This window comes from Chelonia mydas, chromosome 2, assembly GCF_015237465.2.
Source record: "Chelonia mydas isolate rCheMyd1 chromosome 2, rCheMyd1.pri.v2, whole genome shotgun sequence".
In the NCBI taxonomy this organism is placed as follows: Eukaryota; Metazoa; Chordata; order Testudines; family Cheloniidae; genus Chelonia; species Chelonia mydas.
Window position 1 is genome coordinate 85,604,484 of NC_057850.1, and position 27,139 is coordinate 85,631,622.

Genomic DNA, 27,139 nt, shown 5'->3' on the forward strand with positions numbered 1-27,139 from the left:
GGCTTTTCAGGCTTAGTCACAGCCGATGGGGAAGATTCTCAGCTTTTGTAATTTGATGTAGCTCCAGTGACTTGAATAGAGTTACTCTGATTTACACCAGCTGAGGATCTATCTCTCTGTCCTCAGCTGCTGCGCCATCTCCTGCCTCTTTGGTTGCATCCGCTTCCTCAAGGATCTCTGACACAGTCTCCTCAGTTTTCCCATCACAATTACAGTCTCCACAGCTGTTTCTGTACTCGTCACTGCCTACCTTGGTCCCACTGCTCTTAAAGCTTCCCCTCTAATGAACTCCTTAACCTTTGTCTTTTGTCACAAAATCCCTGGGAATTGAGTCTTTCACATCCTATCCAGTACTTGAGTGTCTTTCCCAGGGACCATTTATTACTTACTTAGCACTTATTACTCCTCACAAGGCGTCAGCCATCTTCTCTCTGCCCCACTTCCTAGAAAGAATAGGGACAGGAAAAACCTCCATAGCAGAATGTGCAGTGGTCTTGCAACAATAGTGATGGAAGCCCATTATTTGGCATATATAAAAGATGATGGGACAATCTACAAATAAATAAGAACTGCAGGAAAACATCCTGCATTGATAGGGATGGACTAGGTAATGTAACAATAGTTTAGTTTTTTGTTTTTATAATTGTAGCAATACCCAGCTACATGACAGTGCTATACACTTCCAGTCCATTAATAGGACACCCACAGGGTACCTACCAACAAATAAAATCAAAATGAAGCCAGAAATATGAACACAGGCTACATGTTTTAACATGCTAGTGTTTTAAAGGAATGGTATTTGTACAATGCAGATCTCTTAAAAACATTTTTGAGTCTATTTTCCTGATGATCCATGAAAAATGTAGGCAAGTAACTCCCACTAATGCTAACTGAATAAAAGCAAGACTGATTATTGTGGAGTAAATCCAATTCTAGTCAAACATTTTAGTATTTATTTGGTATTTAAAGTGGTTTTATCCTGCATATTATTAACATAAACAGAGGCAGAGCATTTAAAAGATTTAATAATTAATATTTTGTTATATTGTATTCCTATAGTTATTTGTGTTATTGGTACTGTTTATGTCAGGTTTCCATTTAGAAATGACTCTTTACTGTGGTCAGAGCCTGTACTTGTAATCATTTTAATCCAAGATACATTTTCTTTGTACCAGGTAATTATTTGTGTAGGTTTCACCCTACATGGCAAACTACCGTACTAGATATATAAATGGTTTCAGAGTAGCAGCCATGTTAGTCTGTATTCGCAAAAAGAAAAGGAGTACTTGTGGCACCTTAGAGACTAACCAATTTGTTTGAGCATAAGCTTTCGTGAGCTACAGCTCACTTCATCGGATGCATCGTGCTGTAGCTCACGAAAGCTTATGCTCAAATAAATTGGTTAGTCTCTAAGGTGCCACAAGTACTCCTTTTCTTTTTTTAGATATATAAATAACATTGATAACCTGCATCTACCAAAACTAATTGTAGGTTAATTACTTGTCATTTAAACTTAAATTGTCAAGTATTCTGATTATTAAGATATATTTAATTCCTCAATTAATTCTTGTTCTAATTGCTGCTACTTAAAACCTGCCCCTCCCTTAGAGCTGCACCAGTCAGGAAGTATTGGTTACTTGTTTTCAGCAGAGGGCAACAGAATAAAAGATCTGGTTTCTTTAAGTATATATGACCTGCTTGCTACCTCTTTAATAGGAGAAAAATCTGTTATTTCATAGGGTTATTTTATGTTGTCAGATCAGTGTGGAGTATTAAAATGTGCTTTAATTTTTTAAGCATAAGCAATTGTACAACTCCACAGATTGTGAGATACAATTCCCCCCCCCTCCCGGCTGAGTTCAGGTTGGTGAGTTTCTCAGCTAACATTGCAAATTGGCAGTTAGGCATAACTGCTAAGGCCTTGTCTACGCTACAGAATTTTGTCAATCCAAGTCACCCTGACATTCAAAAACTGGTATAATTACATCATTTGTGCATTGTTTAGCGGCTAGCCGAGGCTTGACCCTCTCCGGGGCGGCGGGGAGCCACACCAGCTCACAACACACAGATAATGTTTGGGGAAATTAGTCCAGCCGCGGGAGTCTCCCTCGGCGGCCCTTGCAGCAACTGAAACAAGCACCATAAGCCCGGGCCCTAGGTTAAGGCAGGGCAACAATAAATCAGGTGCTCAGGTCCTCTGGCAGGGGCTGAGCAGTAGCAAACAGTATGTAGAAATAGGCCCAGGCCCTGGGTCAGGACGGGACAACCAAGTCAGTAGCTCAGGCCCTCAGGCAGGGGCTGAGCAAACAGTTCAATGTTAGCAGGCCCAGGCCTCTAAAGGACCTGGAAGAAGGGGAGACTGCCACCCAAGGATTGGGTGGCAGGGGGGCCGCAGGCCCTCCCACTCTACTGCATCCCAGCCCGGGGCCTAGCAGCGGCAGAAGGCCCACTGCTGTGTCAGTGGGGCTCCTGGCCGCAACACACTGTCATAGGCTCTGGCAGTTCCTCAGCCAGACTATGGTCAGCTGTCCCCGGGCTACTTCCTGATTCCCCCTCTTGGGGTACCTGGGTCCAGGTGGTATCCTCCAGGGCATCCAGCACCAGGGGTTCCTCAGGGTAATGGGCAAGTGGCAGGCCCGGCAACTCCTTTGGGTAGCGGGTGCAGGGCAGGTCCGGCAACTCCTCCGGGTAGCGGGCGCAGGGCAAGTCGGGCCAGTCCTGGCGTGCACCTTGGGCCGCGGGGGCTTCCCAGTCGCCGGCCAGGCTGGAGGCATCTGGCCTCCCCAGCGGCTGGGCCCCCAGTGAGCTCTGAGGGTGAGCTTTTATGCTTCAGGTCGCTGCCTTACCCTCTGAGGGCCGGGCTCAGAGCTCCCTAGCTCTGCCCACTCCAGCAGCTGGATGGGCTCATCCCTCTCCAGGGTGGTGGGGAGCCACACCGCCTCACTACACGCATGTTTACACAACGTTCCTTCTATTGGTGGAGCACATCCATAGTTAGTGCTCTAGCGTCAACAGTGAGAACCGTGCACTGTGGGTAGCTATCCTACTTTGCTACTTGCCACCTTCTGCAGCTAGGAATTGTGGGAAGGGAGAGTGGATAACAGTGCATCATGGGTGTGGGCTCAGTGTCCACAGGTTTTTTGGTCCCATCATTCCATGGACTGCGTTTCATGGCATTTTTCAATGGCCCCTGTTTGCTGTGCACCCGCCATCTCTTTCTGAAAAGATGGATCCTGCACTGCTCTCTGCTGTTGTGGTCACTGTTATGAACACATTTCAGCTGGTCATACAGTATGTCACGAGCTCCAAATGTGAACAGGAATCAGAGATGCCTGACCTTCTGTGTGCCATGGAAAGAAACAACACCAGATTACTTTTGGCATTCACAGAGTAGTTGTACACTGTGGACCGTCATTTCTGGGCTTGTGAAATAAGCACTGAGTGGTGAGATCGCATCATTATGCAGGTCTGGGTTGACGAACGGTGGCTGCAGAACTTTTGGATGCGGAAAGCCACCTTCCTGGAACAGTGTGCAGTGCTTGCCCCAGCACTGAGGTGCAAGGACACCAAAATGAGAGCTGCCCGCTTGGTGGAGAAGTGCATGGTGATCACTGTGTGGAAGCTGGGGATTCCAGACTGCTACCAGTCAGTGGCAAATTAGTTTGGAGTTGGGAAGTCCACCATTGGGACTGTGTTAACACCAGTGTGCAGAGCTACAAAGGACTGTGACTCACAATGTGTGTGAAATAGTGGATGGGTTTGCACAATATGTGCAACTGTAGCAGGACGATAGATTACACGCATATCTCAATTTTGGCCCCAGACCATCTGGCGACTGAGTACACCAATAAAAAGGGGTACTTCTCTATGATATTGGACGGTTTGTGGATCACTGTGGGTGTTTCACTGACATTAATGTGGGGTGGTCTGAGAAGGTGCATGACGCATGCATCTTTAGGAACACTGGCCTGTACAGAAAACTGCAAGCAGGGACTTTCTTTCCAAACCAGAAGATTCCAGTAGGGGATGTTGAAATGCCAATGGTGATCCTAGGAGACTCAGCGTACCCCTTACTTCCATGGCTCATGAAGCCTTACATGGGAAACCTGGACAGCTGCAAGGAGCAGTTCAACAATACGCTGAGCAGGTGGAGAAGGCCTGTATAATGTGCCTTAGGCAGATTAAAAACAGGCACTGCCTTTATGGCAGGTTAGACCTAAATGAAGAAAACATTCCCATGGCCATAGTAGCTGGCTGTGCGCTCCATAATATTTGCGAGGCTAAGGGTGAAAAGTTTCCCCCGGAGTGGAGCTCAGTGACGGATCACCTGATGAGTGATTTTGAGCAGCAGATACCTGGGCTATTGGTGGGCTCAACGGGGGTGCTATTTGAATCAGGGAGTCTTGAGGCACCATTATGACAATGAGCACCAGTAATTTGTCATTCTCTACAGTACTCCTCCATATTTTGTTAACTTGCTGCCTTCTATGAAAATTTTGATGATTCCTGACCATGATATGTAGTCAGCAAATGATCAAATTGCAACTGCGTATTAATTTCAGCAGCAATCACCGTGTGTGGGAGACACATAAAGACTGGTTATCTTTCAGAGAGTATGTTTTTATTAAATACCAATTAACAGCACATACAAAAGGCTTGATGGGAAGGGAGATAACAATGAAGGGCAGTGTGGGCTCTTCCAGTTGTGTGTAAGTCCAGCTATCATTTTGGAAGCTGCGCGAGGGGGTGGAGTGAACATGGTACCAAGATGGGCTGGGAAGCTGCAAGGAATGTGTGGGAGGAGTTTGGGCAGGGCCTGGAAAGCAGTTCTGTATTGGCTGCAGGGGGGGCCGAGCATGCATGTATTCTGCCTGCAGCATGATTAGGGACTTCAACATCTCCTCCATCACTTTTATAATCTGCTCCTGGCCCATTAAAATTTGCTTCTGGCTGTCCTGTCCTGTCCTGTCTGTTTTATAATTTTCTTTTAAAGTGTCTCTCCACGTCCTGCATTCTTATTTTTCTACCTCTGAGGATAGAAGCACCTCTTGAAACGTGTCATCCTTGTTCCTCCATATTTGCTTCCTTATCTGGTGTAGGCACTTGCAGGTGTGTAGGAGGTTCCCCTCAAGGACACATCTGCAGTAACACAAGACACAATAAACAGAAGCATGATTGTTAGTGCACCTCTTTTTAAATATGAATCAGTTTCTCACTGTCCCTTGGTAAGCACACAGCTTGGCAAATGCCCTAAACATGGTGAGTTTGGCCTGGGGCTGCCTCAGCACGGGACAGAGGGCCTAGAAGGTTTTTAAAGAGGATCACTGCAGAAGACTAGGGACAATATTGTAAATTCTGCCACCATTTCCACAGGCAGGGGTCATTGAAACCGATATCTCATTCCTGAGGATAAGCAAGGATGCATCTCCTTATGCTGCTCGCCTGTGTGCCAGGTCCTTACACAAGTGACTTTGGTCCTTACACAAGTGACTGCCAGTTGACACGGAAAAATTTCCTACAATGGGGGAAAGAACAAATCAGCTCTGCCAAGGAACCTTCAGCAGAGGATTGACAAGTACCTCCAGGAAAGTTTCCTAGAGATCTCTCAGGAGGATTCCCGTGAAATCTCGGTGTGCCTTTCTGCTGCACTGTTCTGCTGCACTGCTTAGCTGCACAGGGGAATGTGAAGCACACTCAAACACAGCTCGTCTTGTACATTTCTATCTCTTTACCCACTTCTAGAATATACAAAGCAAAGGACAGCTTTACCTCATATAACCAAGTAGCATCAACTCAAAAAGATTACTTACCAGAGCTCGCCTCTCTTGCATCATGCATGCCAGAGGTGGCCTGCTGAGACTGGCTAGACCCCCTCCAAAGTGGAAAAGAGGTCCCAACTTGCCACACCACAGGATGACCCTGCCATGTGCGCCGCATTGTCCTCCAATTCAACCTCCTCATCCACGACTTCATCCTCGGGCTTGAGTCTGCTCTCCACTGTCTCTAGCCCCGATGAAGTATCCACAGGGCTCTTGGTGATGGAGGTGGGGTCGCTGTCGAGGAGGTGGACACCATCCTTTATAGAAGCGGCAGTCTTTGGTGCAGCACCAGAGCAACGGTTTGTCTTCCTTGCCTTCTGGTATGCCTACCTCAGCTCCTTTATCTTCACGCAGCACTAATGTATGTCTCATTCATAGCCCTTATCCAACATGCCATGAGAAATCTGACCGTAGGTATCAAAGTTCCTATGGCTGACCGGAGCTAGGACTGCACAGCCTCCTCTCCCCAGCAGACCCAATAATTCAGGTGTACTCCTAGCAGGAGAGTGTTTGCTGCATGGAGCCACCATGATCAGCTAAGAAGATTTGATGTGAACTCTCCACGCTGAGGAAACAGGAAGTGGAATTTCAGAAATTTCCAGGTCCTGAAAGGAGGAGGGGCAGATGCCTGTGTACGTGCATGCAAGGCAGTGGAGTTTGAACTGCTGACCAGAGCAGTCAGGATGGGCATTGTGGGACACCTCCTGGAAGCCATTTATAGTGATATAATTAAGCGCCATGTCTACACTGTCATTTTGTCAATCTAACTTTGCTGCAAAAAGCTCTACGTCTCTTGTCAAGGTGGTTTTATTTTGTCAGCAAAGTGGTTTTGTCAGTGGAAGGAGCATTGTAGTGTATAAACCGCTACTATTTTGTCAACAAAATTATGTAGGGTAGACAAGGCCTTAGTTATACTCACTGCCCTCTTTTTGAATGATTTGCTTTCTAATTCATTCAGTCTGGAAATGCAGAAAAAGGGCTGTAATAAAACTTGATTTAAAAAAAACTAACAAACATCCTTTTAAAATAAAAAATGAAATTTGAAGAAAGATACAAAGTATTTTTAGTAGAGTACACTTGCCTTTAGGCTATTGTACTTTATTTAAACATCTCTTAAGTAATTTGAAGGGCTGAGAGGGAATAAGAATTCTGTGGGAATTCTAGATTTCTTTCTAGTAACCATACACATGAGTTTGAAGGTATAACTTTACACGAAGTTGGCTTTTACCCTTTACTGTCCAATACCTTTCCCTATAAATGAGGAGTTTAGGGAATATAAACTACTAGATCCATCTTGTCTTTCCAAAACTGGCTGAAATTGTCAATCACATCATTACCTGAATGTACTGTACTTGGTGCTTGGGAATTTGGTTCAGACCCTGTACTTTAGAGTTTATCAGGAAGGACAAAGAGTGAAGTTTCTTGTACAGTAAATGTCACACTCACATTCACATGTGGCTTATATGTGGCATCAGTTGGGCTTAATACATTTAAAACTAGAAACTGATCATTTTTTTAAGTATTGCCCTATGTCCCAGGGGCTAAAAAAAACCCCTTGTTAAATTATGTAATTTATTACTAGAAATTCTGAAAAAGATGCATCTCTGGCTGGGTCATCCAAGTTTTAAAAATTGCTTTGTTTTAAACTTTATGTGACAGGGTCAGCCCAGATGGCTACAGGAGAGTGGTGGGGTTTTTTTTGTTTTCGTTTTTTTGTGTGAAAAACTGATCTTTATTTTCGAGAAATATACAAACTTATTCTGTCATTTCTCCATCATCATCTTCTTCTTCTCCTCTGATGTACAGGACATTGATACATCTTATCAAAACTTCACCAAGGTGTCCTGACAATGCACCATCTATGTATTCTTCTGTGTTTGCAAGCTGCATGTTCATGTAGCCGTCGACAGACACCAGGTAGCCCTTGTACTCCATCCCCCACTTCAGCTTCACTATCACCGGCTTCCCTGTCAGCCCATTCAGGAAGGGCTTGGGGTTCAGGGGCAAGCTCATAGTAATGCTGCCTGGCATGGGCAGCGGTAAAAACAAAAATTCCTCGCAGGGCCGCATGTGCGCCCGCTGGAGTCTAAGAGAAAGGCAGGAGTGTTAGAAAGCAGATATATTAGTCCTAGATTAAGCAGGTCCATTTTCCCTGGGTAAGGTAACAGGGACAGTTCCGGAACTTGCTGGAACAAATTCAGGTAGGCAGGCTAATTAGGACACATGGAGCCAGTTAAGAAGCAGCTAGAATCAATTAGGGCAGGCTGGCTAATCAGGACACCTTACTTTAAAAAGGACCTGACTTCAGTTTGTGGTGTGCATGCGAGGAGCTGGGAGCAGGATGTGCAAGGAGCTGAGAGTGAGAGGGTGTGCTGCTGGAGGACTGAGGAGTACTAATGCTATCTGGCATCAGGAGGAAGGTCCTGTGGTGAGGATAGAGAAGGTGTTGGGAGGAGGCCATGGGGAAGTAGCCTAGGGAGTTGTAGCTGTCGCACAGGTGTTACACGAAACACTATAGACAGCTGTGATCCACAGGGCCCTGGGTTGGAACCCAGAGTAGAGGGCGGGCCTGGGGTCCCCCCAACTCCCTGTTGGATACAGGAAGAATTGACCTGAACTGGGGGTCTCACCAGAGGGGAAGGTCCCTGGCCTGTCCCCCAACCCACTAGGTGGACCAGCAGAGACTGTGGGGATTGTTCTCCTTCCTTTTCCCCATGCTCGCCAGTGATGAGATTAGCTGAGTGAACGGCAGGTTTGAGCCACTAGCAAAAGTGGCCAAACTGAGGGCTGCCGTGAATCTCTGAGGCGAGCAAATCCGCCAATAAGCGCAGGACCCACCAAGGCAGAGGAGGAACTTTGTCACATTAGTTACATGTCCAACAGTAAGCAGACATTTGACCCAAGTCATATCAGTAAGATTCTGTCATCAACTCTGACCTCCTTCCCTTAAAATCAGAGTTGCTGGGCAATTGTCAGAGAAATAGGACAAAATAACCTGCATAAATACAATTAATTTAACTAGCTTTAAATATTGTAAGCCCCATTTTCAATGTTTGGCATGGAAAGACATCCTTCTTTAGATTGCTCAGGTTGGCAGTAGGCACTTAAATTCTACTTTATGTGCAAATTTGGAAGCAGGATGGTAGTAGTAGGGGAGAGTGATGGTGTAAAATACAGTCAAAGACGAGAGCTATGGGGAGAAGAGTATACTATATACATAGGGGAGAAGTGAGGATGTGCTGTAAACAAAGAAACCAATACCTGCCCTGGGATGTAAAACTAATAGAAATCTCTGCAAGATTATTGATTTTTTTTCTTCTTCTTCTATATCTTTACATTAAGTAGACTTAATATACTTTCTTTCTTTCTCTTTTTCAAATAGATATTTTTAAATTATGTGAATTACAAAGTGTATATAATGAGGTACGGTCCACCTTTTGACTAAAAGTATTGTAATTTCTTTGTAACAACAAAGGCAAGAATTTAGTAAGTGAGGTCATGCATTAGAGATAAAAATTACTTATTTCTTTTGTTCTTTGGAACTGGCAAGTTATCTCCAACAGCACATTTTCACTCATAGGCATTATGATGGTAAGCAAACTCTGTTTCTTTGTTCACATATAGAAGGGGAAGTGGCAGAAATGAAAAGTTAATTTTGCTCTTCACTGAAGCAGGCAGGATCAGGGACGGAGGGATGTTAAACCGCTTCACTATTTCCTGTTTGGCAGGCATCTGAAGAATAGCCTGATGTAAAATATCTCTCAGCCAGACATTCAGCATAGTGTTTCATGAGCAACTGAAATCAGTGTTTTAACCAGTTGTTTCCTGACTGATAAGGCAGCAAAATAATTTCCAAAGAAACAAAGGACTATCATGTTTAGTGCAGCTTGCTGCGCTAGAATGTTGTTTTATTTGGACTAATATACCTCATGTATTGTCTTCAGATGTTGTGTCAGCTGTGATGAAATGGAAAGTTGAGAGCCTAGAGTGAAAATGTTTACATTCTTCAGATCAGGCAACTCATCAAGTGGAAAATGATGAAAAAACTGTACATGGTTTTCACAAGAAATACAGGATGAAGGAGTTATAATCTGCTTCATGGGTTTTTTTTTTTTTGTTTTTTGTTTTTTTAAATGAGGTTGATAAAAATTCAGAAATAATTAGTAATGGTGTAAAAATACAGCCAAAGAAGGGAGCTAGTAGGGGAGGACAAGTGTAGTAGAAAGCATAGGGGAAGGGTGAGGATGTGCTGCATACAAGGAGAGCAATACCTGTCCTGGGTTATAAAATTAAAATTCCCCTACAATTACCATGCGGTTTCCATTCTGCATTCAGATTTTCACGTATGCATATAAAGCAGCATTTAAGCGTCAGGTGCCAATAATTGCAAACTTCTTAGATACACAATTTGAATACTGGGCCAAATTCTAATCTCAGTTACACTATTGTAAATATGAAATAACTCCACAGAAGTCATTGTAAATTTCCACCAGTGTAACTGAGATCAGAATCTGACTTACTGTGTTTAAACCTTGTCATCTAATGAAGGCATTCACAATCAAATGCACATGCATAACTGTGGAGTAAGCTGGGTCCTTTCAGTAGCTCCTTCACAAAATGATCCCCCAGAACATGTATGTAGTTTGAGTGACATAACCCTCTGCATGTGAAACTGGAAACCTCTAGAGAGCTGCTGTTTGACTCCAAGTGATATTATGGTTTGATCATACACCTGTCTTTACACTTTGCTATCTGAAGTAAATAGTTCCTGAGTTCATATGATGCGTATAGGGAGGCAAATGTTTATACATCTTTCAGAGTAACAGCCGTGTTAGTCTGTATTCGCAAAAAGAAAAGGAGTACTTGTGGCACCTTAGAGACTAACCAAATATGCTCAAATAAATTGGTTAGTCTCTAAGGTGCCACAAGTACTCCTTTTCTTTTTGTTTATACATCTGTTAGCTAACTCACCTATTTACATTTAGGGTCATGTTTTCATGACAATAGACATTTAGGAGAAACCTGCAAGCATACATGTGCATTTTTGCATGTACTTTTGTTCATGCAGCTACTGTGGTTGTCTGCACAAAGGGAGTGTTTACACACATTGACAGCTACTTATATCCCTTACCAGTTCTTTGATATACAAATAATCTATTTGCGAGTGCGATCACACTGAGCGTATGCTTGAGATGTTTTTAAAAATCCGGTCTTTAACTCTAGTATACATGGACAACCAGCATGTTTACTTGTGCAAGTGGAGTATTTATTGTTTAAAAATCACTGTATGACTTGGGATTTATAATCTCATCAATGAGTTTTATACTCTTATGTACTAGTATATATGTACTAGTAATTTTAAAAATGTGTGATCTTCGTTGGGTCTGTCAAGGTTCCTTCCCCAGTCTGAACTCTAGGGTACAGATGTGGGGACCTGCATGAAAACCTCCTAAGCTTACTTTTACCAGCTTAGGTTAAAACTTCCCCAAGGTACAAACTATTTTACCCTTTGTCCTTGGACTTCCACTGCCACCACCAAACATTTATCTGGGTTTATTTTTATTAGGAAAGCGTTGTTTGGAAACGTCTTTCCCCCCAAAATCCTCCCAACCCTTGCACCCCACTTCCTGGGGAAGATTTGGTAAAAATCCTCACCAATTTGTGTAGGTGACCACAGACCCAAACCCTTGGATCTTAGAACAATGAAAAAACATTCAGTTCTTTAAAAGAAACATTTTAATAGAAGAAACAGTAAAAAGAATCACCTCTGTAAAATCAGGATGGTAAATACCTTACAGGGTAATTAGATTCAAAACCTAGAGAATCCCTCTAGGCAAAACCTTAAATTACAAAAAAGACACACAGACAGGAATATTCATTCTATTCAGCACAGCTATTTTCTCAGCCATTTAAAGAAATCATAATCTAACACATACCTAGCTAGATTACTTACTAAGTTCTAAGACTCCATTCCTGTTCTGTCCCCGGCAAAAGCATCACACAGACAGACACAGACCCTTTGTTTTTCTCCCTCCTCCCATCTTTTGAAAGTATCTTGTCTCCTCATTGGTCATTTTGGTCAGGTGCCAGCGAGGTTACCTTTAGCTTCTTAACGCTTTACAGGTGAGAGGATTTTTTCTCTGGCCAGGAGGGATTTTAAAGGCGATTACCCTTCCCTTTATATTTATGACCGGGTCAAATTCTCTGCTGGAGTAAATGGGCAAAAATGGAGCCATCCTCATTTACACCAGAAAATTTTGGCCCATAATCTTCATGCATTAATCAAAGTATAAGGGAATACCAGTTACTGATGCACATGCTAATATTATTTTAGAGCACTGTGAACAGATGAAAATTATACTGTGACAGGGATTTTCAGCTTTCTGTAGCACGTGTCATGTCTTTGAGTAAAGTGAAAGGCATGTCAGTGATGCCTTTTTGGCTGAGGTATGTCACTGCTGGTTGTGGTATCTCTTTCGCTTCACTGACATGCATATTATGTGTCAAAACGGACTCAGTCCTATTCCTATTTAAGATGGCAGCAGTCTGGCCATTGACTTCAATGGGAGCATGATCTGGCCCAGTGTATTTCAACTAGTACTACTGTTGATTGAAACCTAAGGCCTGTGTGACAGTAACTAGTTCAGCAGAGAGTCCAACACTGCTTTTTTCATTATATGTAATATGCTTTTTTCATATTTTTGGTGTGTTATCTGGGAGTATGGTAGAATATTTTAGATCACTCAGTGTGTCTCTGGTCTGTTATAAATGTCTTGTTTAAACTATCCTAATCTTTCTATCTATGAAATTCCTAGAGAGCTTATTTTGTATTTAGAAGCTTACAGCTTTGTTTGTTTATATGCATATTGGAGCAATCAAGAACTTTGCTCCAGCCTTTCATATAGGTTCTGGGCTGAATACTACTGAACATTGTAGTATTTGGAAAATGTCCCCCTCTGCTCCTCCCCCTTCCCCGGAAATGTCAGTGCAAATGAGAACAATTTTAGCTTCAGTGGGAAGAAAAAAAAGTATTTGAAAACTGAAAAAAATTATTCAGCAATGCTGCTGTGGTGCCTCAATGGGAGTTACATTTCGGGTGCCTCTTGCTCCCACTCTTTATTGGCCGGGCTACCTGGTCATACAACATTTCCCATGCTGCACCATAGTCTGTCTGATCACTCAGATACCATGGTGTATCATAGGAGTCCATGGCCAGGATACTTCTTGGGAGATGTAATCTGTCTAGGGATCCCAGCCCATGGTGGAGTACTTGGGGCATGAGACTTGCAAACTACAACTCTCATGAAGCAGTGCAGCAGCTTTTCCAGTTACAAATATTTGGGGTTTGGGGTGGTTAGTTTTTCTATGAAAAATTTGACTTTTTAATGAAAACCAGACACTTTAAAAATATATCTATTTTGTTGAAAACCCAGCTTTGCACCAATAAACAGTCGTGTTGGAATATTTTCCAACCAAAGCCCTATTGGTCATTTATTTAATCTCCTCCAATATTTTCCCAGAGAATATGGCCTTACTTTAGAATTAGATATTTAAGGGTCACTAGCTGTAGCTGTAACTGAAGAATACTCTTACATATATTTTTTGAGCAAGAATTGTTCTGTTGAGTTTTAAATTGCCAGTCTTTCTCTTTTGGCGTTGGTAAGTTTTTGTTGTTGGCTGGACCCACGAGGAGAATTCAGAAAGACAGGCTGAGATTTTAGTTTGGACAGCAGGTGATTGGTTCGGAGTCCAGAGGTAGATTTGTTATAAAGATGATGGACCTCTGTCCGATGAGACCCCCATCAAAAGGGGGAAAAGTAGCAGGAGCACCAAGTGAACAAGACATTAAAGGAGCAGTTACAGAGGTAGGAGAGGGCGGAGCCAAGAAAGCCCAGGGATGACAGGATTTCAAGAAGAGGAGCATTACAGTCAACAGTGTCAAAGGAAGCTAGCAGATCATGAAGGAAGAGGATGGAATAAAAGCCCTTATATTTGTCCTGGAAGAATTCATTAGGGACCTTGGTGAGAGTTGTTTAGTGGAGTGTAGGGAGTAGAAGCCACATTTGTGGAGTGGGGGTCCAAAATGGAATTATATGAGATGAGTTTAAGGCTGCTATTCATTCAGTTAGTATAGGAATGAAGGGCAGAAAGAAGGTGGAGTGAAACTTTTAGTGGGAGTTGGGACTAAAGCCAGGTTTTTTTTAAGATGGGACAAACCAATTCATGTGTCTGTTGGGAGGACGAGGAATGATGAAGAATACTGTCACATCAAGATTTTATTTTAAATTCATGATCCTTGATTTTATAGTGTTTATTCAACAGCAGAAAACCCATTACCTTGTTTTAATATTATACTAGCTCCATATTGTCATTGTGACATATTGCATTCTGTATTGGACTCTTGTCATTTAAAACATTGCAGCAAAGGAACATGGTCACTTTTGTTTTTATGCAACTTCTCCAATGTCAAATATAGAGTATACCTGTGAAATGTCTTCCAAACTTTTTTGTATGCTTCTTGAGCACAGTAGAGAAAAACAATTAGGGATAAATTTCCAAAGAAAAGCAGTATTAAAAAATAGCAGGATTTGAGCTAGCATGTCCTGAGCGTTACTTTGAAAAAGTACCCATTAATGCCACTGGCATATTTTTTTCCTGTTCCGCAGAAACAGACTTGAGTTGTTCAAAGCAAGGGCTGCCAAAGTTTGGAGACATTTACTTTCGAATGCTCTTAATGCAGCTGACAAGAGCAGTCCATTTATCTTGTGACCTATTTATAGTCATCAAACAAACTCTAGCCAATGGATCTGCTTTACTTAACATAGTACAGTAGGTGGAAGATTAAGAGCATGTCTAATGCACTCATGAAAATAGCCATGCATATGTCTGATACACTTCACTGCAGAAATGTGGCTATACCGTATAATTGTCATGTATTAAATATAAACAGGTTTATACTATAAAGGGCAGAAAATGAAAAGTTAATCTGACCGCTTTGTAGATCCAATATCTTTTGGAGTCTCTTTGGTGTGTTATTTAACCCAGTGGGGAGTAATGTTGTGAAAATGTTTATGTTCTGGTCCTAAATTTTTTGAAAGATGCATTCTTGGCTTTTTATTATGAGTTCTCAACATATTATTTATATAAATACTTAGTTGTCTTATTTTTCCATAGTAATTTAATGGATATAAGAGACTTTATTTCCACTGTGTAATTACAGAGTTGTAAACTGAACTTCTCTCTTCACTCCTCAGGTTATTTTTGAAGTGGTCACTTCAGGTCATCAAGGGTATCTGGCTATTGACGAGGTGAAGGTTTTGGGACATCCATGCAGTAAGTGCCTATATTATTTTGGAACTGTCTTTCTAAAATGTATTTGAGACAATATTCCAATATATGTCTGTCAAGGTTCCTTCCCCACTCTGAACTCTAGGGTACAGATGTGGGGACCTGCATGAAAGACCCCCTAAGCTTATTCTTACCAGTTTAGGTTAAAACTTCCTCAAGGTACAACCTTTTACCTTTTGTCCCTGGACCTTATGCTGCCACCACCAAAGTGTCTAACAAAAATAACAGGGGAAGTGCCCACTTGGAAACGTCTCCCCTCCAAAATATCCCCCCAAGCACTACACCCCCTTTCCTGAGGAAGGCTTGATAAAAATCCTCACCAAATTGCATAGGTGAACACAGACCCAAACCCTTGGATCTTAAGAACAATGAAAAAAAAATCAGGTTCTTAAAAGAGAATTTTAATTAAAGAAAAAGTAAAAGAAAAATCTCTGTAAAATGAGGAAGGGAAATACCTTACAGCGTAAGCAGATTCAAACCACAGAGAATCCCTCTAGGCAAAACCTTAAGTTACAAAAAGACACAAAAACAGGAATATACATCTCATTCAGCACAACTTATTTTATCATCCATTTAAACAAAACAGAATCTAGCGCATATCTAACTAGATTGCTTACTAACTCTTTACAGGAGTTCTGACCTGCATTCCTGCTCTGGTCCTGGCAAAAGCATCACACACACACACAGAGGACCCTTTGTCCCCCCTACCCCCTTCCAGCTTTGAAAGTATCTTGTCTCCTCATTGGTCATTTTGGTCAGGTGCCAGCGAGGTTATCTTAGCTTCTTAACCCTTTACAGGTGACAGGGTTTTGCCTCTCGCCAGGAGGGATTTAAAGGTGTTTACCTTTCCCTTTATATTTATGACCATGTCTAAAGCAAAGGAAACAGGAAATGTCAATAACAATTCCAGTGTTATAAACATTTGTTGACTGTCAAGCAACCATTGTAAGCATTAAGATGCTGTACATTATAGCTGTAGAGATGATTGTTAATTCAAGTTCTGTACAGTGCCTAACATGATGGGGCTCTCAATCCCTTATTGGGGCCTCTATGTGTTACTCCAGTGCGAATAATAACAACACTGACCCATGCCAACCCTGCTTATCAAAGATCACAGATTGAGGTATGTGGCTGCAGGTAGAGTAGCGAAGAAATGAACACGTGTGATTTCCTTCAGACCTTTTCAACCAGAACACTTAACTGGCTGTGGGTTTGTTGCTTTGTTATGCAACATTGCATAATATACTTTGCACAGCACTGTTATTTGGGTCTATAGCGTAAAGTTCTGTTTTATTTGTTTAAAATACGTTTCCTGTAATATTCTTCCCCAGCTTAAAGATTTATAGTCCATACATATACGTAAGTGCTTAAAGAAAAATGGCACTGTAAGAGTACTACAAATAAAATGCTTTATATGTAGTAATTTGTCATGACTTTCAGCAAACTGCCCAAGTAAACTAAAATTATTTAGAATCGTTAAAGCTTATTAAATTCAACTAATAAAGATATATTAATATTTAATCTTCTGAATTGGCGATTGTAACCTATTATTGTGCATAAGGTTGAGGGGGTGGGAGACTGCATATAACTGGCAAATACTATCCCTGCAGGTATCCCTAATGGTTTGTAAACAGGCACTGTGTCATTTAAAATAAAATGTAGTTTATTGTTGGGTATTGGAATGCCTCATAAAAATGGTTTTAGAGTTTAGTGGCAGGAAGACATAGAAACATCTTGAAATGTGGAGATGGCTATGCAGAATCAGCAGCTCTGTTATTTCGGATTCACTTAGTTCTGATAAACGTAGAAGGCTCTCATGTTGCTTCTACAGTATTTGTGCTTAAACTGCATTTTGAATTTGTATCTGTAATTCAAATAGGCTAAGTAGTATTTTGTCATGTTAATAATTTTGCCTGCAAAATATTTGAGTTTTGATGTGTGCGTTTATAGTGATCAATCCTCAAAGCATGAATGTACTTATTGTTAAAGCAGAGAGCAGAATACACCCCACAGTGTGCAATGTACTAGCATAACCAATGAAATTCATGTTGAAACCTAATTACTTTAATGAAACAATTCTTTAGTAAAGTAATTAATTTAGGATATGAAGAATTCATTATAAACATCAAAACAGTTATAGTGTATACTAGAAAATTAAAAATATTGTGTTAGAACTGTTAGTGTCTAAATTTTTTTGCAAGACAGATAATGCTGTGCATACACTCTACCAAGTTTTACAATGTTGCCAAAATAAATAAACTAAGAGTGATTATCTTCAAATTTTTAAACAGTTCCCAGAGAGCATGAGGAGAGGTACAGCCGCAAGGAGCCCAAGGACCCTGCTCCCCATAGAAAGCCCTGGCTTCCTGGTTGCGGCCCACCCTCCCCACTGCTTCTCTGCCTTCAGGCAGGTTTGCTGGGCTGCAGCAGCCAGGAAAGGCATGTCCCAGCGCTTCCTTTCCTGGCTGCTTCCTCGCAAACCTGCCTTCTGCTTATTAGCAGTAGCAGAGACAGTAGCTAGGCCGACGAAAGAATTCTTTGGTCAAACTAGCACTGTCTACATTGGGGGTTAGGTTGGGATAGCTACATCTCTCAGGGGCATGGATTTTTCTCACCGCTGAGCAATCTGTAACTACACTAATGTAAAAATCCTAGTGTAGACTAGGCCTACATCTTTTCCTTTGAATTCCCCTCTCCACGCCTGACATTGGCTACAGGTTAATGGTCCAGGGTCAGCTGGGTCTAAAGGTTCTCTTTAATTCTCTCATTGCCCATGTGGAGCCTAGCTGCCCCATTGGTCCCCTCATTGCTAGTGTGGGGCCTATCTGGTTCTTTACCTAGTCTGGTTTTAAAGGGATGTGGTTCCACCACTTTGCTTGTGAGACAAGTGCTTGATCCTGCACCATTGAAGTCAATGGGAATTTTTCCATTGACTAGAATGGGAGCAGGATCAAATCTCCATTACGAAGTCTAATAGATTTCTCCATAGAGACATTTTTCATAGTATTCATCCAAAATTTCTCCCCATTATTGTATAATCCCTTGCGCTGACCCTTAAACGAGTGTTCCTCTTGAATTAATATAGATCTTTCTTATATCCCCTGTTATGCTTATGATTCCCCAAGTTATGCCTACAGAGTTATTTTAATGTTGTTTTTTAAGTTATCACCTTAATCATTTATGTTGGTCATCTGGTAGGTCTCTTCAGTTTGTTGAAATATTTCTAGTACTGAGGTGAGTATAACTGAAAGCAGTATTCTAGGCCTAGTTCAACTACCACAGTAGTCAATGGAAAGATTCCTCTTGACTTCTTTGGGAGCTGGATTGTTTGGAACTATTGTCTTTCTAAGAGAGAATACTCTCTCTAATTTCTGGTTTTTTTTTTTTCTTCAGTGCAATTGACTTTTTCTAGTAAAAACAAAAAACAATATACTACGTTTATCCAGGTAGGTGAAATTGAGATAATTCTTCTTTATATAGGTGTCTTACTGAAAGAGTATTTGCAGACAATTTGCTTTTCTGTTATTGTGAGGTGCTCTCCAAGTGTAAACTGGAAATAAGTATTACCATGCAGCAGCTACTGTGTTTTGTTTTCCTCCGCTGTTCTTCAGAAGAGCTGTCTTTAAAGAACATAGCTCTTCTTGGTGGAAATGTTATGCTAGAACTTTAGCATACCAAACAATCTTGCTAAAATGCGTTATCTACACACATTGTATCTAGTTAAAAGGAAAAAGTAGTTTCCTTGACAACATAATTTAACTTTTCACTGTTCTGGTCTAGTTGCTGGTATAAATAGCTAATATGTTTTTGTTCAAAACATCAATTAGATTTCAATATAATTTTTATTAATATGGAAGTGTTAATACAAGAAGGCTGCTGAGCTAAGATAATTTGCACAGCAGGAACAATAAGATAGCACCCTTCTCTTTTGTTGTATCCCAGATACATGCAAAAAGGAACAAAGCTCACTTAACAGTATATAGTATCTTCTACAATTAGAATCAAATATTTAGAACACTTGTTAGCATGTGTTTTTCTCAAATGTAAATTTATTACTGGAACATTTTAAAACAGTATATATTTAATAAACCAGTATGAATCCATCCCAGTCACACTGTGTGTTAATAACTCTATCCTTTTTTCTCTTCTGTCAGCCAAAACTCCACATTTCCTGCGTCTTCAGAGTGTGGAAGTCAATGCTGGACAGTTTGCCACTTTTCAGTGCACTGCCAATGGTAAAACAAATACAGGTGACCGGCTGTGGTTACAGGTAACTTATTTTCTTTCACAGTACAATGAGATTTTTGAAAGTATGATTCAGTGATCCCAAGGAGTTGCACAAGAGGAGACATTATAGCTTAAACTCCTGTCTCATCAATACTAGCCTTAATAATGGATTTGAACCTTTCCATGGTATTTGTTCTTTTGAAGTATCTGATATTTCTCACACGTCAATTATGAGTGGGTGAACACAGAAAGAGAAAAACTGTGGTAGCTCTGTTACCACTGTGTGGTAATTAAGGGTAAATGCTCACTTTTTCCATAGTGACAGCTGTGCCTTTTGTCAGCAGCTGCTGTGACTGACCTAGCTGTAAGTAATGATGGTGGGTTGCATCTATTAACCAGAATGCTCTATAGCACTGCCTATATCCAACATAGGATGCCCTATGTTAAAACAGAATTGCTTTGAATAGATTCATATATTTTAAGGACAGAAAATACCATTATGGTTATTTAGTCTGACCGTCTGCATATCACGGGCCATATCACCTCACCTCAGTAAACTCCGCATACGGGTCATAACTTCTGTTTGATTTATAGTGTATATTTTAGAAAGATTTCCAATCTTGATTTAAATTGTGGACTTTTTCCTAACTTTGCTTTCAGTCCAACCAGCCTTCTCTATTTGTATATGTAAACCTAAGTCAAACAAAAGTGTTCTGCACTTGATCTCTTTCTCTCCCACTGGGTTTTCCGAAGCTAGCTGTCTGCATGATGCCATATCTCCAGAATTGTCCCTTTTCTGCTTCACACATTAGTCTGAATTTGAACCTTGAAGTGGGGAAACACCAAAAATCTAAGTTACCTCAGGTCATAATGGCAACAGTGACACTCTGAGACCTTGAGTGCTAGAGGGAAAAGACAGTGTCTGAGATAATCAGATAAAATTGCAGGATGGGGTAGGGAAAATTAAAGTTATAGTCGATGGCGGGGAGAGACATAAACTTCCGTTTTAGGGAGGTTCTGTCACCAAACAATCTCAAACCTTTTATGTTGTGTATCTTTAATTTATGAACTGCACCAAGTGTGTGGGGATTTCAGAAAAAAATTAAAATGTGTGGAGTGTGGTAAAAATGGTAAAACAATCTCATTGGAAGAGAAAGTTTTACCTGTGAGTAAATGGCTAACCATCCACTGTACCCACAAAAAGCCTGATCTGATACCCAGAGAAATCAGTTAATTCGTTTTAAGAAAAGGAGTACTCGTGGCACCTTAGAGACTAACAAATTTATTTGAATGTAAGCTTTCGTGAGCTCACGAATACGTGCCACGAGTACTCCTTTTTCTTTTTTGCGGATACAGACTAACAGGGCTGCTACTCTGAAACCTTAATTGGTTTTGTATTTCTATCGGAGTGGAGGATCTGAACAATACTCATGCTTCTAGGGCTTGAGCCCCAGCCCCAAGAGCTATGTGATTACATCAGAATCTCAGCATTCATTACACAAAAAAAGAAATCTAACCCTTCTTGTTATGGGGAGAAGTTTGAAAGGATTACCACACTATAACTGATGCAGTGAGATGGTCAACCATGAGATGGTCGAGTTCAGGATCCTGGCACAAGGAATAAAGGAAAGCAGCAGAATTCGGACCCTGGACTTCAGAAAAGCAGACTTTGACTCCCTCCGGGAACTGATGGGCAGCATCCCCTGGGAGAATAACATGAAGGGGAAAGGAATCCAGGAGAGCTGGCTGTATTTTAAAGAATCCTTATTGTGGTTACAGGGACAAACCATCCCGATGTGTAGAAAGAATAGTAAATATGGCAGGCGACCAGCTTGGCTTTTCAGTGAAATCCTTGCTGATCTTAAACACAAAAAAAGAGGCTTACAAGAAGTGGAAGATTGGACAAATGACCAGGGATGAGTATAAAAATATTGCTCAGGCATGTAGGAGTGAAATCAGGAAGGCCAAATCACACCTGGAGTTGCAGCTAGCGAGAGATGTTAAGAGTAACAAGAAGGGTTTCTTCAAGTATGTTGGCAACAAGAAGAAAGCCAAGGAAAGTGTGGGCCCCTTACTGAATGAGGGAGGCAACCTAGTGACAGAGGATGTGGAAAAAGCTAATGTACTCAATGCTTTTTTTGCCTCTGTCTTCACGAACAAGGTCAGCTCCCAGACTACTGCACTGGGCAGCACAGCATGGGGAGGAGGTGACCAGCCCTCTGTGAAGAAAGAAGTGGTTCGGGACTATTTAAAAAAACTGGACGTGCACAAGTCCATGGGGCCGGATGCGTTGCATCCGAGAGTGCTAAAGGAGTTGGCGGATGTGATTGCAGAGCCATTGGCCATTATCTTTGAAAAGTGCCGGAAGACTGGAAAAAGGCTAATGTAGTGCCAATCTTTAAAAAAGGGAAGGAGGAGGATCCTGGGAACTACAGGCCAGTCAGCCTCAGCTCAGTCCCCGGAAAAATCATGGAGCAGGTCCTCAAGGAATCAATTCTGAAGCACTTAAATGAGAGGAAAGAGATCAGGAACAGTCAGCATGGATTCACCAAGGGAAAGTCTTGCCTGACTAATCTAATTGCCTTCTATGATGAGATAACTGGTTCTGTGGATGAGGGGAAAGCAGTGGACCTGTTATTCCTTGACTTGAGCAAAGCTTTTGACACTGTCTCCCACAGTATTCTTGTCAGCAAGTTAAAGAAGTATGGGCTGGATGGATGCACTACAAGGTGGGTAGAAAGTTGGCTAGATTGTCAGGCTCAGCGGGTAGTGATCAATGGCTCCATGTCTAGTTGGCAGCCGGTATCAAGTGGAGTGCCCCAGGGGTCGGTCCTGGGGCCGGTTTTGTTCAATATCTTCATTAATGATCTGGAGAATGGTGTGGATTGCACCCTCAGCAAGTTTGCGGATGACACTCAACTGGGAGGAGTGATAGATACGCTGGAAGGTAGGGATAGGATACAGAGGGCCCTAGACAAATTGGAGGATTGGGCCAAAAGAAATCTGATGAGGTTCAACAAGGGCAAGTGCAGAGTCCTGCACTTAGGACGGAAGAATCCCATGCACCGCTACAGACTAGGGACCGAATGGCTAGGCAGCGGTTCTGCAGAGAAGGACCTAGGGGTGACAGTGGACGAGAAGCTGGATATGAGTCAACAGTGTGCCCTTGTTGCCAAGAAGACCAATGGCATTTTGGGCTGTATAAGTAGGGACATTGCCAGCAGATCGAGGGACGTGATCGTTCCCCTCTATTGGACATTGGTGAGGCCTCATTTGGAGTACTGTGTTCAGTTTTGGGCCCCACACTACAAGAAGGATGTGGAAAAATTGGAGAGAGTCCAGCGAAGGGCAACAAAAATGATTAGGGGTCTGGAACACATGACTTATGAGGAGAGGCTGAGGGAACTCGGATTGTTTAGTCTACAGAAGAGAAGAATGAGGGGGGATTTGATAGCTGTTTTCAACTACCTGAGAGGTGGATCCAGAGAGGATGGATATAGACTATTCTCAGTGATAGCAGATGACAGGACAAGGAGTAATGGTCTCAAGTTGCAGTGGGGGAGATTTAGGTTGGATATTAGGAAAATCTTTTTCACTAGGAGGGTGGTGAAGCACTGGAATGGGTTCCCTAGGGAGGTGGTGGAATCCCCTTCCTTAGAAGTTTTTAAGGTCAGGCTTGACAAAGCCCTGGCTGGGATGATTTAGTTGGGGATTGGTCCTGCTCTGGGCAGGGGGTTGGACTAGATGACCTCCTGAGGTCCCTTCCAACTCTGATATTCTATGATTCTGTGATTCAGTGATGTCTGCCTCAGTCTGCAGAGAGACTGCAACAATATCCCTGAGAGCTGTGAACATCCCCATTGAACAGTATGGAGGTTTAAGTCCAAAATGCCGCTTCTTTGGGGGGACGTCTAGCACGTGTGCGCACACACATATTAGGGTGTCCACCTGGTGACTACATTTTAAAATTTAAAGGTGCAGGTTTCATTAGTCCTTGCCATTGGAGGGAGGTTTCTGCATCCTGTACTCACCCAACTAGTACGCAGAACCCTCCCTCCGATGGCAAGGACTAATGAAACCGGCACCTTTAAATTTATAAAATATAATGAAGGTGTGAAAACGTTAGCAGGTGGTCACCCTAACGCATATCCAAACAGAGGATTATACGTGTAGCAGGAGGAAAGTGTAGCAGGTCTAGCTCCCACAAACAAGCAGATAAACCCCAGCCGTTGGGGGAGTACACAGGGCCTTCCTCCCCAGCCACGCTTCCGAGGACTAGGGGGCACTCTTGGGGTTGAAAAAGGGGCCTAATGCTACTACACCAGTCTTCTTGGGGCTATAGTGGGCTCGGGGCCATGGAGTGAAGCCACTAGGACATTGTTCTTTGGTGTGCTTAGGCCCCAGTTTGCCTCAATCCAGCTCTGTGTACTTTGCAATCTGTGCCAGACAGAGCACTGACTGGTGCCCATGACTCATTGGCTTGGCCCCTGACTGCCATGTTCTCCCTCTAGGACACACACGTTGTGTGGGCTGGGATGGTCCTGCTGAACTAAGAGAGCTGTTGCTCATGGCTTCGCCTCAGTGAAAGCAGCACAGGAAGAGGAAGCAATAGCCAGGTCTGGCAAGGCAGAAAAAACAAAATATTGGGCACCTGGCTGTAGCAAAATGATAGATTCTAATGCCAAAAATGGAATTCTGTGACAGTTGGGCAAAACAGACAAAAACATATCCTTGTTAGAGAGAATATAGTTTGACAAAAAAGTTCCCGTAGAGCTCTACAATGGATTGCTATTATCATAGTTGATGCTGGCTGTACATTATCTGACAGAAGAATTAATTTCATTTAGCTATCTGACTGAAAATATCCTTCATTGTAACAGTACACTTTTGTTGTAATGCTTATCAGTCCTTAGGTTTGTCCCATATTCTGCGGCTCACACTTTCATATTTTCCTTTAAATACAGTAGAAAGACTTTTTTACCATCGTTCAGACTGCAATGGTGAATTTATTACTGCCATTTTCTTTAAGGCCCTGACCTTGTAGAAATTTGTGCACATGCTCAGCTTTATGCTGTGAATTTCCTATTTGAGTCAGTGAAACCAGTCAATGGGTGGAATTTTGCCATTTATTTCAGATGGGCCAGGATTTCACCCCATACCTCTGCATCAAGTTGAGCATGTGCAGTCTTTGCAAGATTGGAGCTCAGTTCTTTATTATTTTACTTTGTCATAATCATAATTTCCATTCAATAAAATAGCATGGACTATTAATTGCACTGGGGTAAATCTAGAGTAACTATATTGAGTTCAGTAAAGACACTCCTGATTTAAATCAGGAGAAGTATTTGTCTTCATATCCAGGATAAGAAAACACACAGGTAGGTCTTCTGCCTCTTATTTTTGAATGTCCACTTTTCAAAATGATGCATGTCATTTAGCCTCAGCATAATGAAAACTGCAGTTCCTTGCTGTTGATAGATCAGGAATCATGTAAATTCCAAATGTGTTTTTGTATATGAACTTTACAAAGTTGACAGAAATGTCTGAAATGTTTGGATTTGATTTTTGTGCTTACCTCCCAGCTTCCATGGTTGCAGATCTCTCTGCTGCTACATACAATACCATGATCCAAACGCAGTTCCAGTTCTGGGAGGCTGTAACATAGGCGTTTGCTGTGTCATAGAATTTTTCGGGTTCCAAATTCTTAAGTAGTTAAGTATATTTACCATAGTACAGTTTTTCTACCACCACAAGATAGAAGGTCCTAAGTCTGTTACTCAGCTGTCACTATTTAACTCCTGATTGTGACAAACATTTTTAGATATTTCGAGTTTGAAAGCCGGTATATAAAAGCTGATTCCACTTTTGCCTTGTGGTATAGGAATGGACAAGGTGATTTGCTTAAGTAAGAAGCAATCCACACCTTTATCCCAAACGTTTTGTATGAGATTTAAATGTGCTATTAATTTAATTAAAGATTATTCTTTTTTTCTGCTTGGTTCTGGCCAGAACTGAAAGTACTGCAGTACGACAAGAAAGGCTGCTCTTGCAGAATTTCTGGCCTGACTGGACTTGGGCAGAGTACCAAACATTTAATGAAATAACCTGCTTTCCAGCACTGCTACTTCCCTCTGTATCTCCCCCCCCTCCCCCCGACTCAGTAGGCTAGGGTAAGATTCAGGCAAACATCTACAGTGAAATCTTGGTCCCATTGAAGTTGATAGCAGTATTGTCATTGACTTTAATAGGGTTGAGATTTCATCCTGATACTTTTCCCTACTTATCCAAAATGTCTTAACGTTCACTCATTGTGAGGGTGCAGAGGTAGGATTCACAAGGGGAAATTATGAGTTGCAGTTCTCAGCACCTGACTGAGGAATTCCTAACTCTGAATTAGGTGCCCAGGCTCCAATTACAATATATGGGGAGAGTTAAGCCTCCCAAAATGGGATTTACAAAAGTTAGCATGCTAGGCAGGGAGCCGCTGAAGTTACCCACTAGGAAATGCCAAGGAGAGCCCTAAGCCCTGCCCCTAAAAAGGAGTCAGGTGCCTAAATCTGGACTGGAAGGAGATGCCTATCAACACTTGGATTCACAGCCATGAGCCCTCTCCTGGAGTTGTGCACCTAAGCCAGGTCAGTTTTTTTCAAGAAAAATGGAGAGGGAAGAAGGGGTGTCTACTGTGACAAAGTTCCTCCTCTGCCTTTGTGGGTCCTTCGCTTATTGGCGGATTTGCTCGCCTCAGAGATTCATGGCAGCCCTCAATTTGGCCACTTTTGCTACTGGCTCAAACCTGCCATTCACTCAGCTAACCTCATCACTGGCCAGCATGGGGAAAGGGAGGAAAACAATCCCCACAGTCTCTGCTGACCCACCTAGAGGGTCGGGGGATAGGCCAGGGACCTTCCCCTCTGTTGGGACCCACAGTCCAGGTCGCCTCCTCTTGTCTCACATAGGGAGTTGAGGGGGATGGGGGAACCCGGGCCCGCCCTCTACTCCGGATTCCAGCCCAGGGCCCTGTGGATTGCAACTGTCTACAGTGTCTCTTGTAACAACTGCGAGACAGCTGCAACGCCCTGGGCTACTTCCCCATAGCCTCCTCCCAACACCTCCTTTATCCTCCCTACAGGACCTTCCTCCTGATGTCTGGTAACGCTTGTACTTCGCAGTCCTCCAGCAGTATGCTTACTCATTCTCAGCTTCTTGCGCCTCTTGCTCCCAGCTCCTCACATGACTCTCACTGACTGAAATGAGGTCCTTTTAAAATCAGGTGCCCTGATTAGCCTGCCTGTCTTAATTGAGTCTAGCAGCTTCTTAATTGGCTCCATGTGTCCTAATTAGCGTGTCTGCCTTATATGGTTCCAGCAAGTTCCTGATTGTTCTGGAACTGCCCCTGTTACCTTACCCAAGGAAAAGGGATGTGCTTAACCTGGGGCTAATATATCTGCCTTCTATCACTCTCCTGTAGCCATCTGGCCCAACCCTGTCCCACTACTTATAACCTTTAACCCAGCGGTCAGGGCACTTGCACAGGTTGTGTGAGACCTGGCTTCAATTCTGTCCTCTGCCTGTTGTGGAGGGGGGATTTGAACCTGCTTCTTAAACGGTGGGCTATAGGGTATTCTGGGATGGGTCTTGCACAGTCTAGTCTATTGAAGCTGTTCCAGTGTGTGTAAATAATTAATTATCCATTGGAGAAGGGTCCAGAACCTCTCTCTCCCATAACCCATTGGAGTGCCCTAACC

At 42.4% G+C, this 27,139-nt stretch overlaps 2 protein-coding genes and 1 long non-coding RNA gene across 19 annotated transcripts in view; 1 reads left to right on the plus strand and 2 right to left on the minus strand.

Annotated features, from left to right (window-relative positions):
* PTPRM (protein tyrosine phosphatase receptor type M) overlaps positions 1 to 27,139 on the plus strand; it is a 699,958-nt gene that overhangs the window by 239,852 nt on the left and 432,967 nt on the right. For all 17 annotated transcript variants that reach the window (XM_043539842.1, XM_043539843.1, XM_043539845.1 and 14 more), the window contains exons 4-5: positions 15,074 to 15,152; positions 19,322 to 19,437. In XM_043539842.1, the coding sequence (XP_043395777.1) occupies positions 15,074 to 15,152; positions 19,322 to 19,437 (195 nt within the window). The remainder of the gene's footprint in view (positions 1 to 15,073; positions 15,153 to 19,321; positions 19,438 to 27,139) is intronic.
* LOC102931538 (small nuclear ribonucleoprotein F-like) lies at positions 7,575 to 7,832 on the minus strand. Its single transcript, XM_027824769.3, has one exon. The coding sequence runs from the start codon at positions 7,830 to 7,832 to the stop codon at positions 7,575 to 7,577; it is 258 nt and encodes an 85-aa protein (XP_027680570.2).
* LOC122464495 lies at positions 19,274 to 26,614 on the minus strand. Its single transcript, XR_006288583.1, has 3 exons — positions 26,584 to 26,614; positions 24,970 to 25,048; positions 19,274 to 19,393 (listed from the first exon to the last, which is right to left on the minus strand). It is a non-coding gene; the product is annotated as an uncharacterized LOC122464495 (long non-coding RNA).

Bases quoted from the DNA above. Each gene is read 5' to 3' on its own strand.
- LOC102931538 (XM_027824769.3), bottom strand. From the start codon at position 7,832: ATGAGCTTGCCCCTGAACCCCAAGCCCTTCCTGAATGGGCTGACAGGG.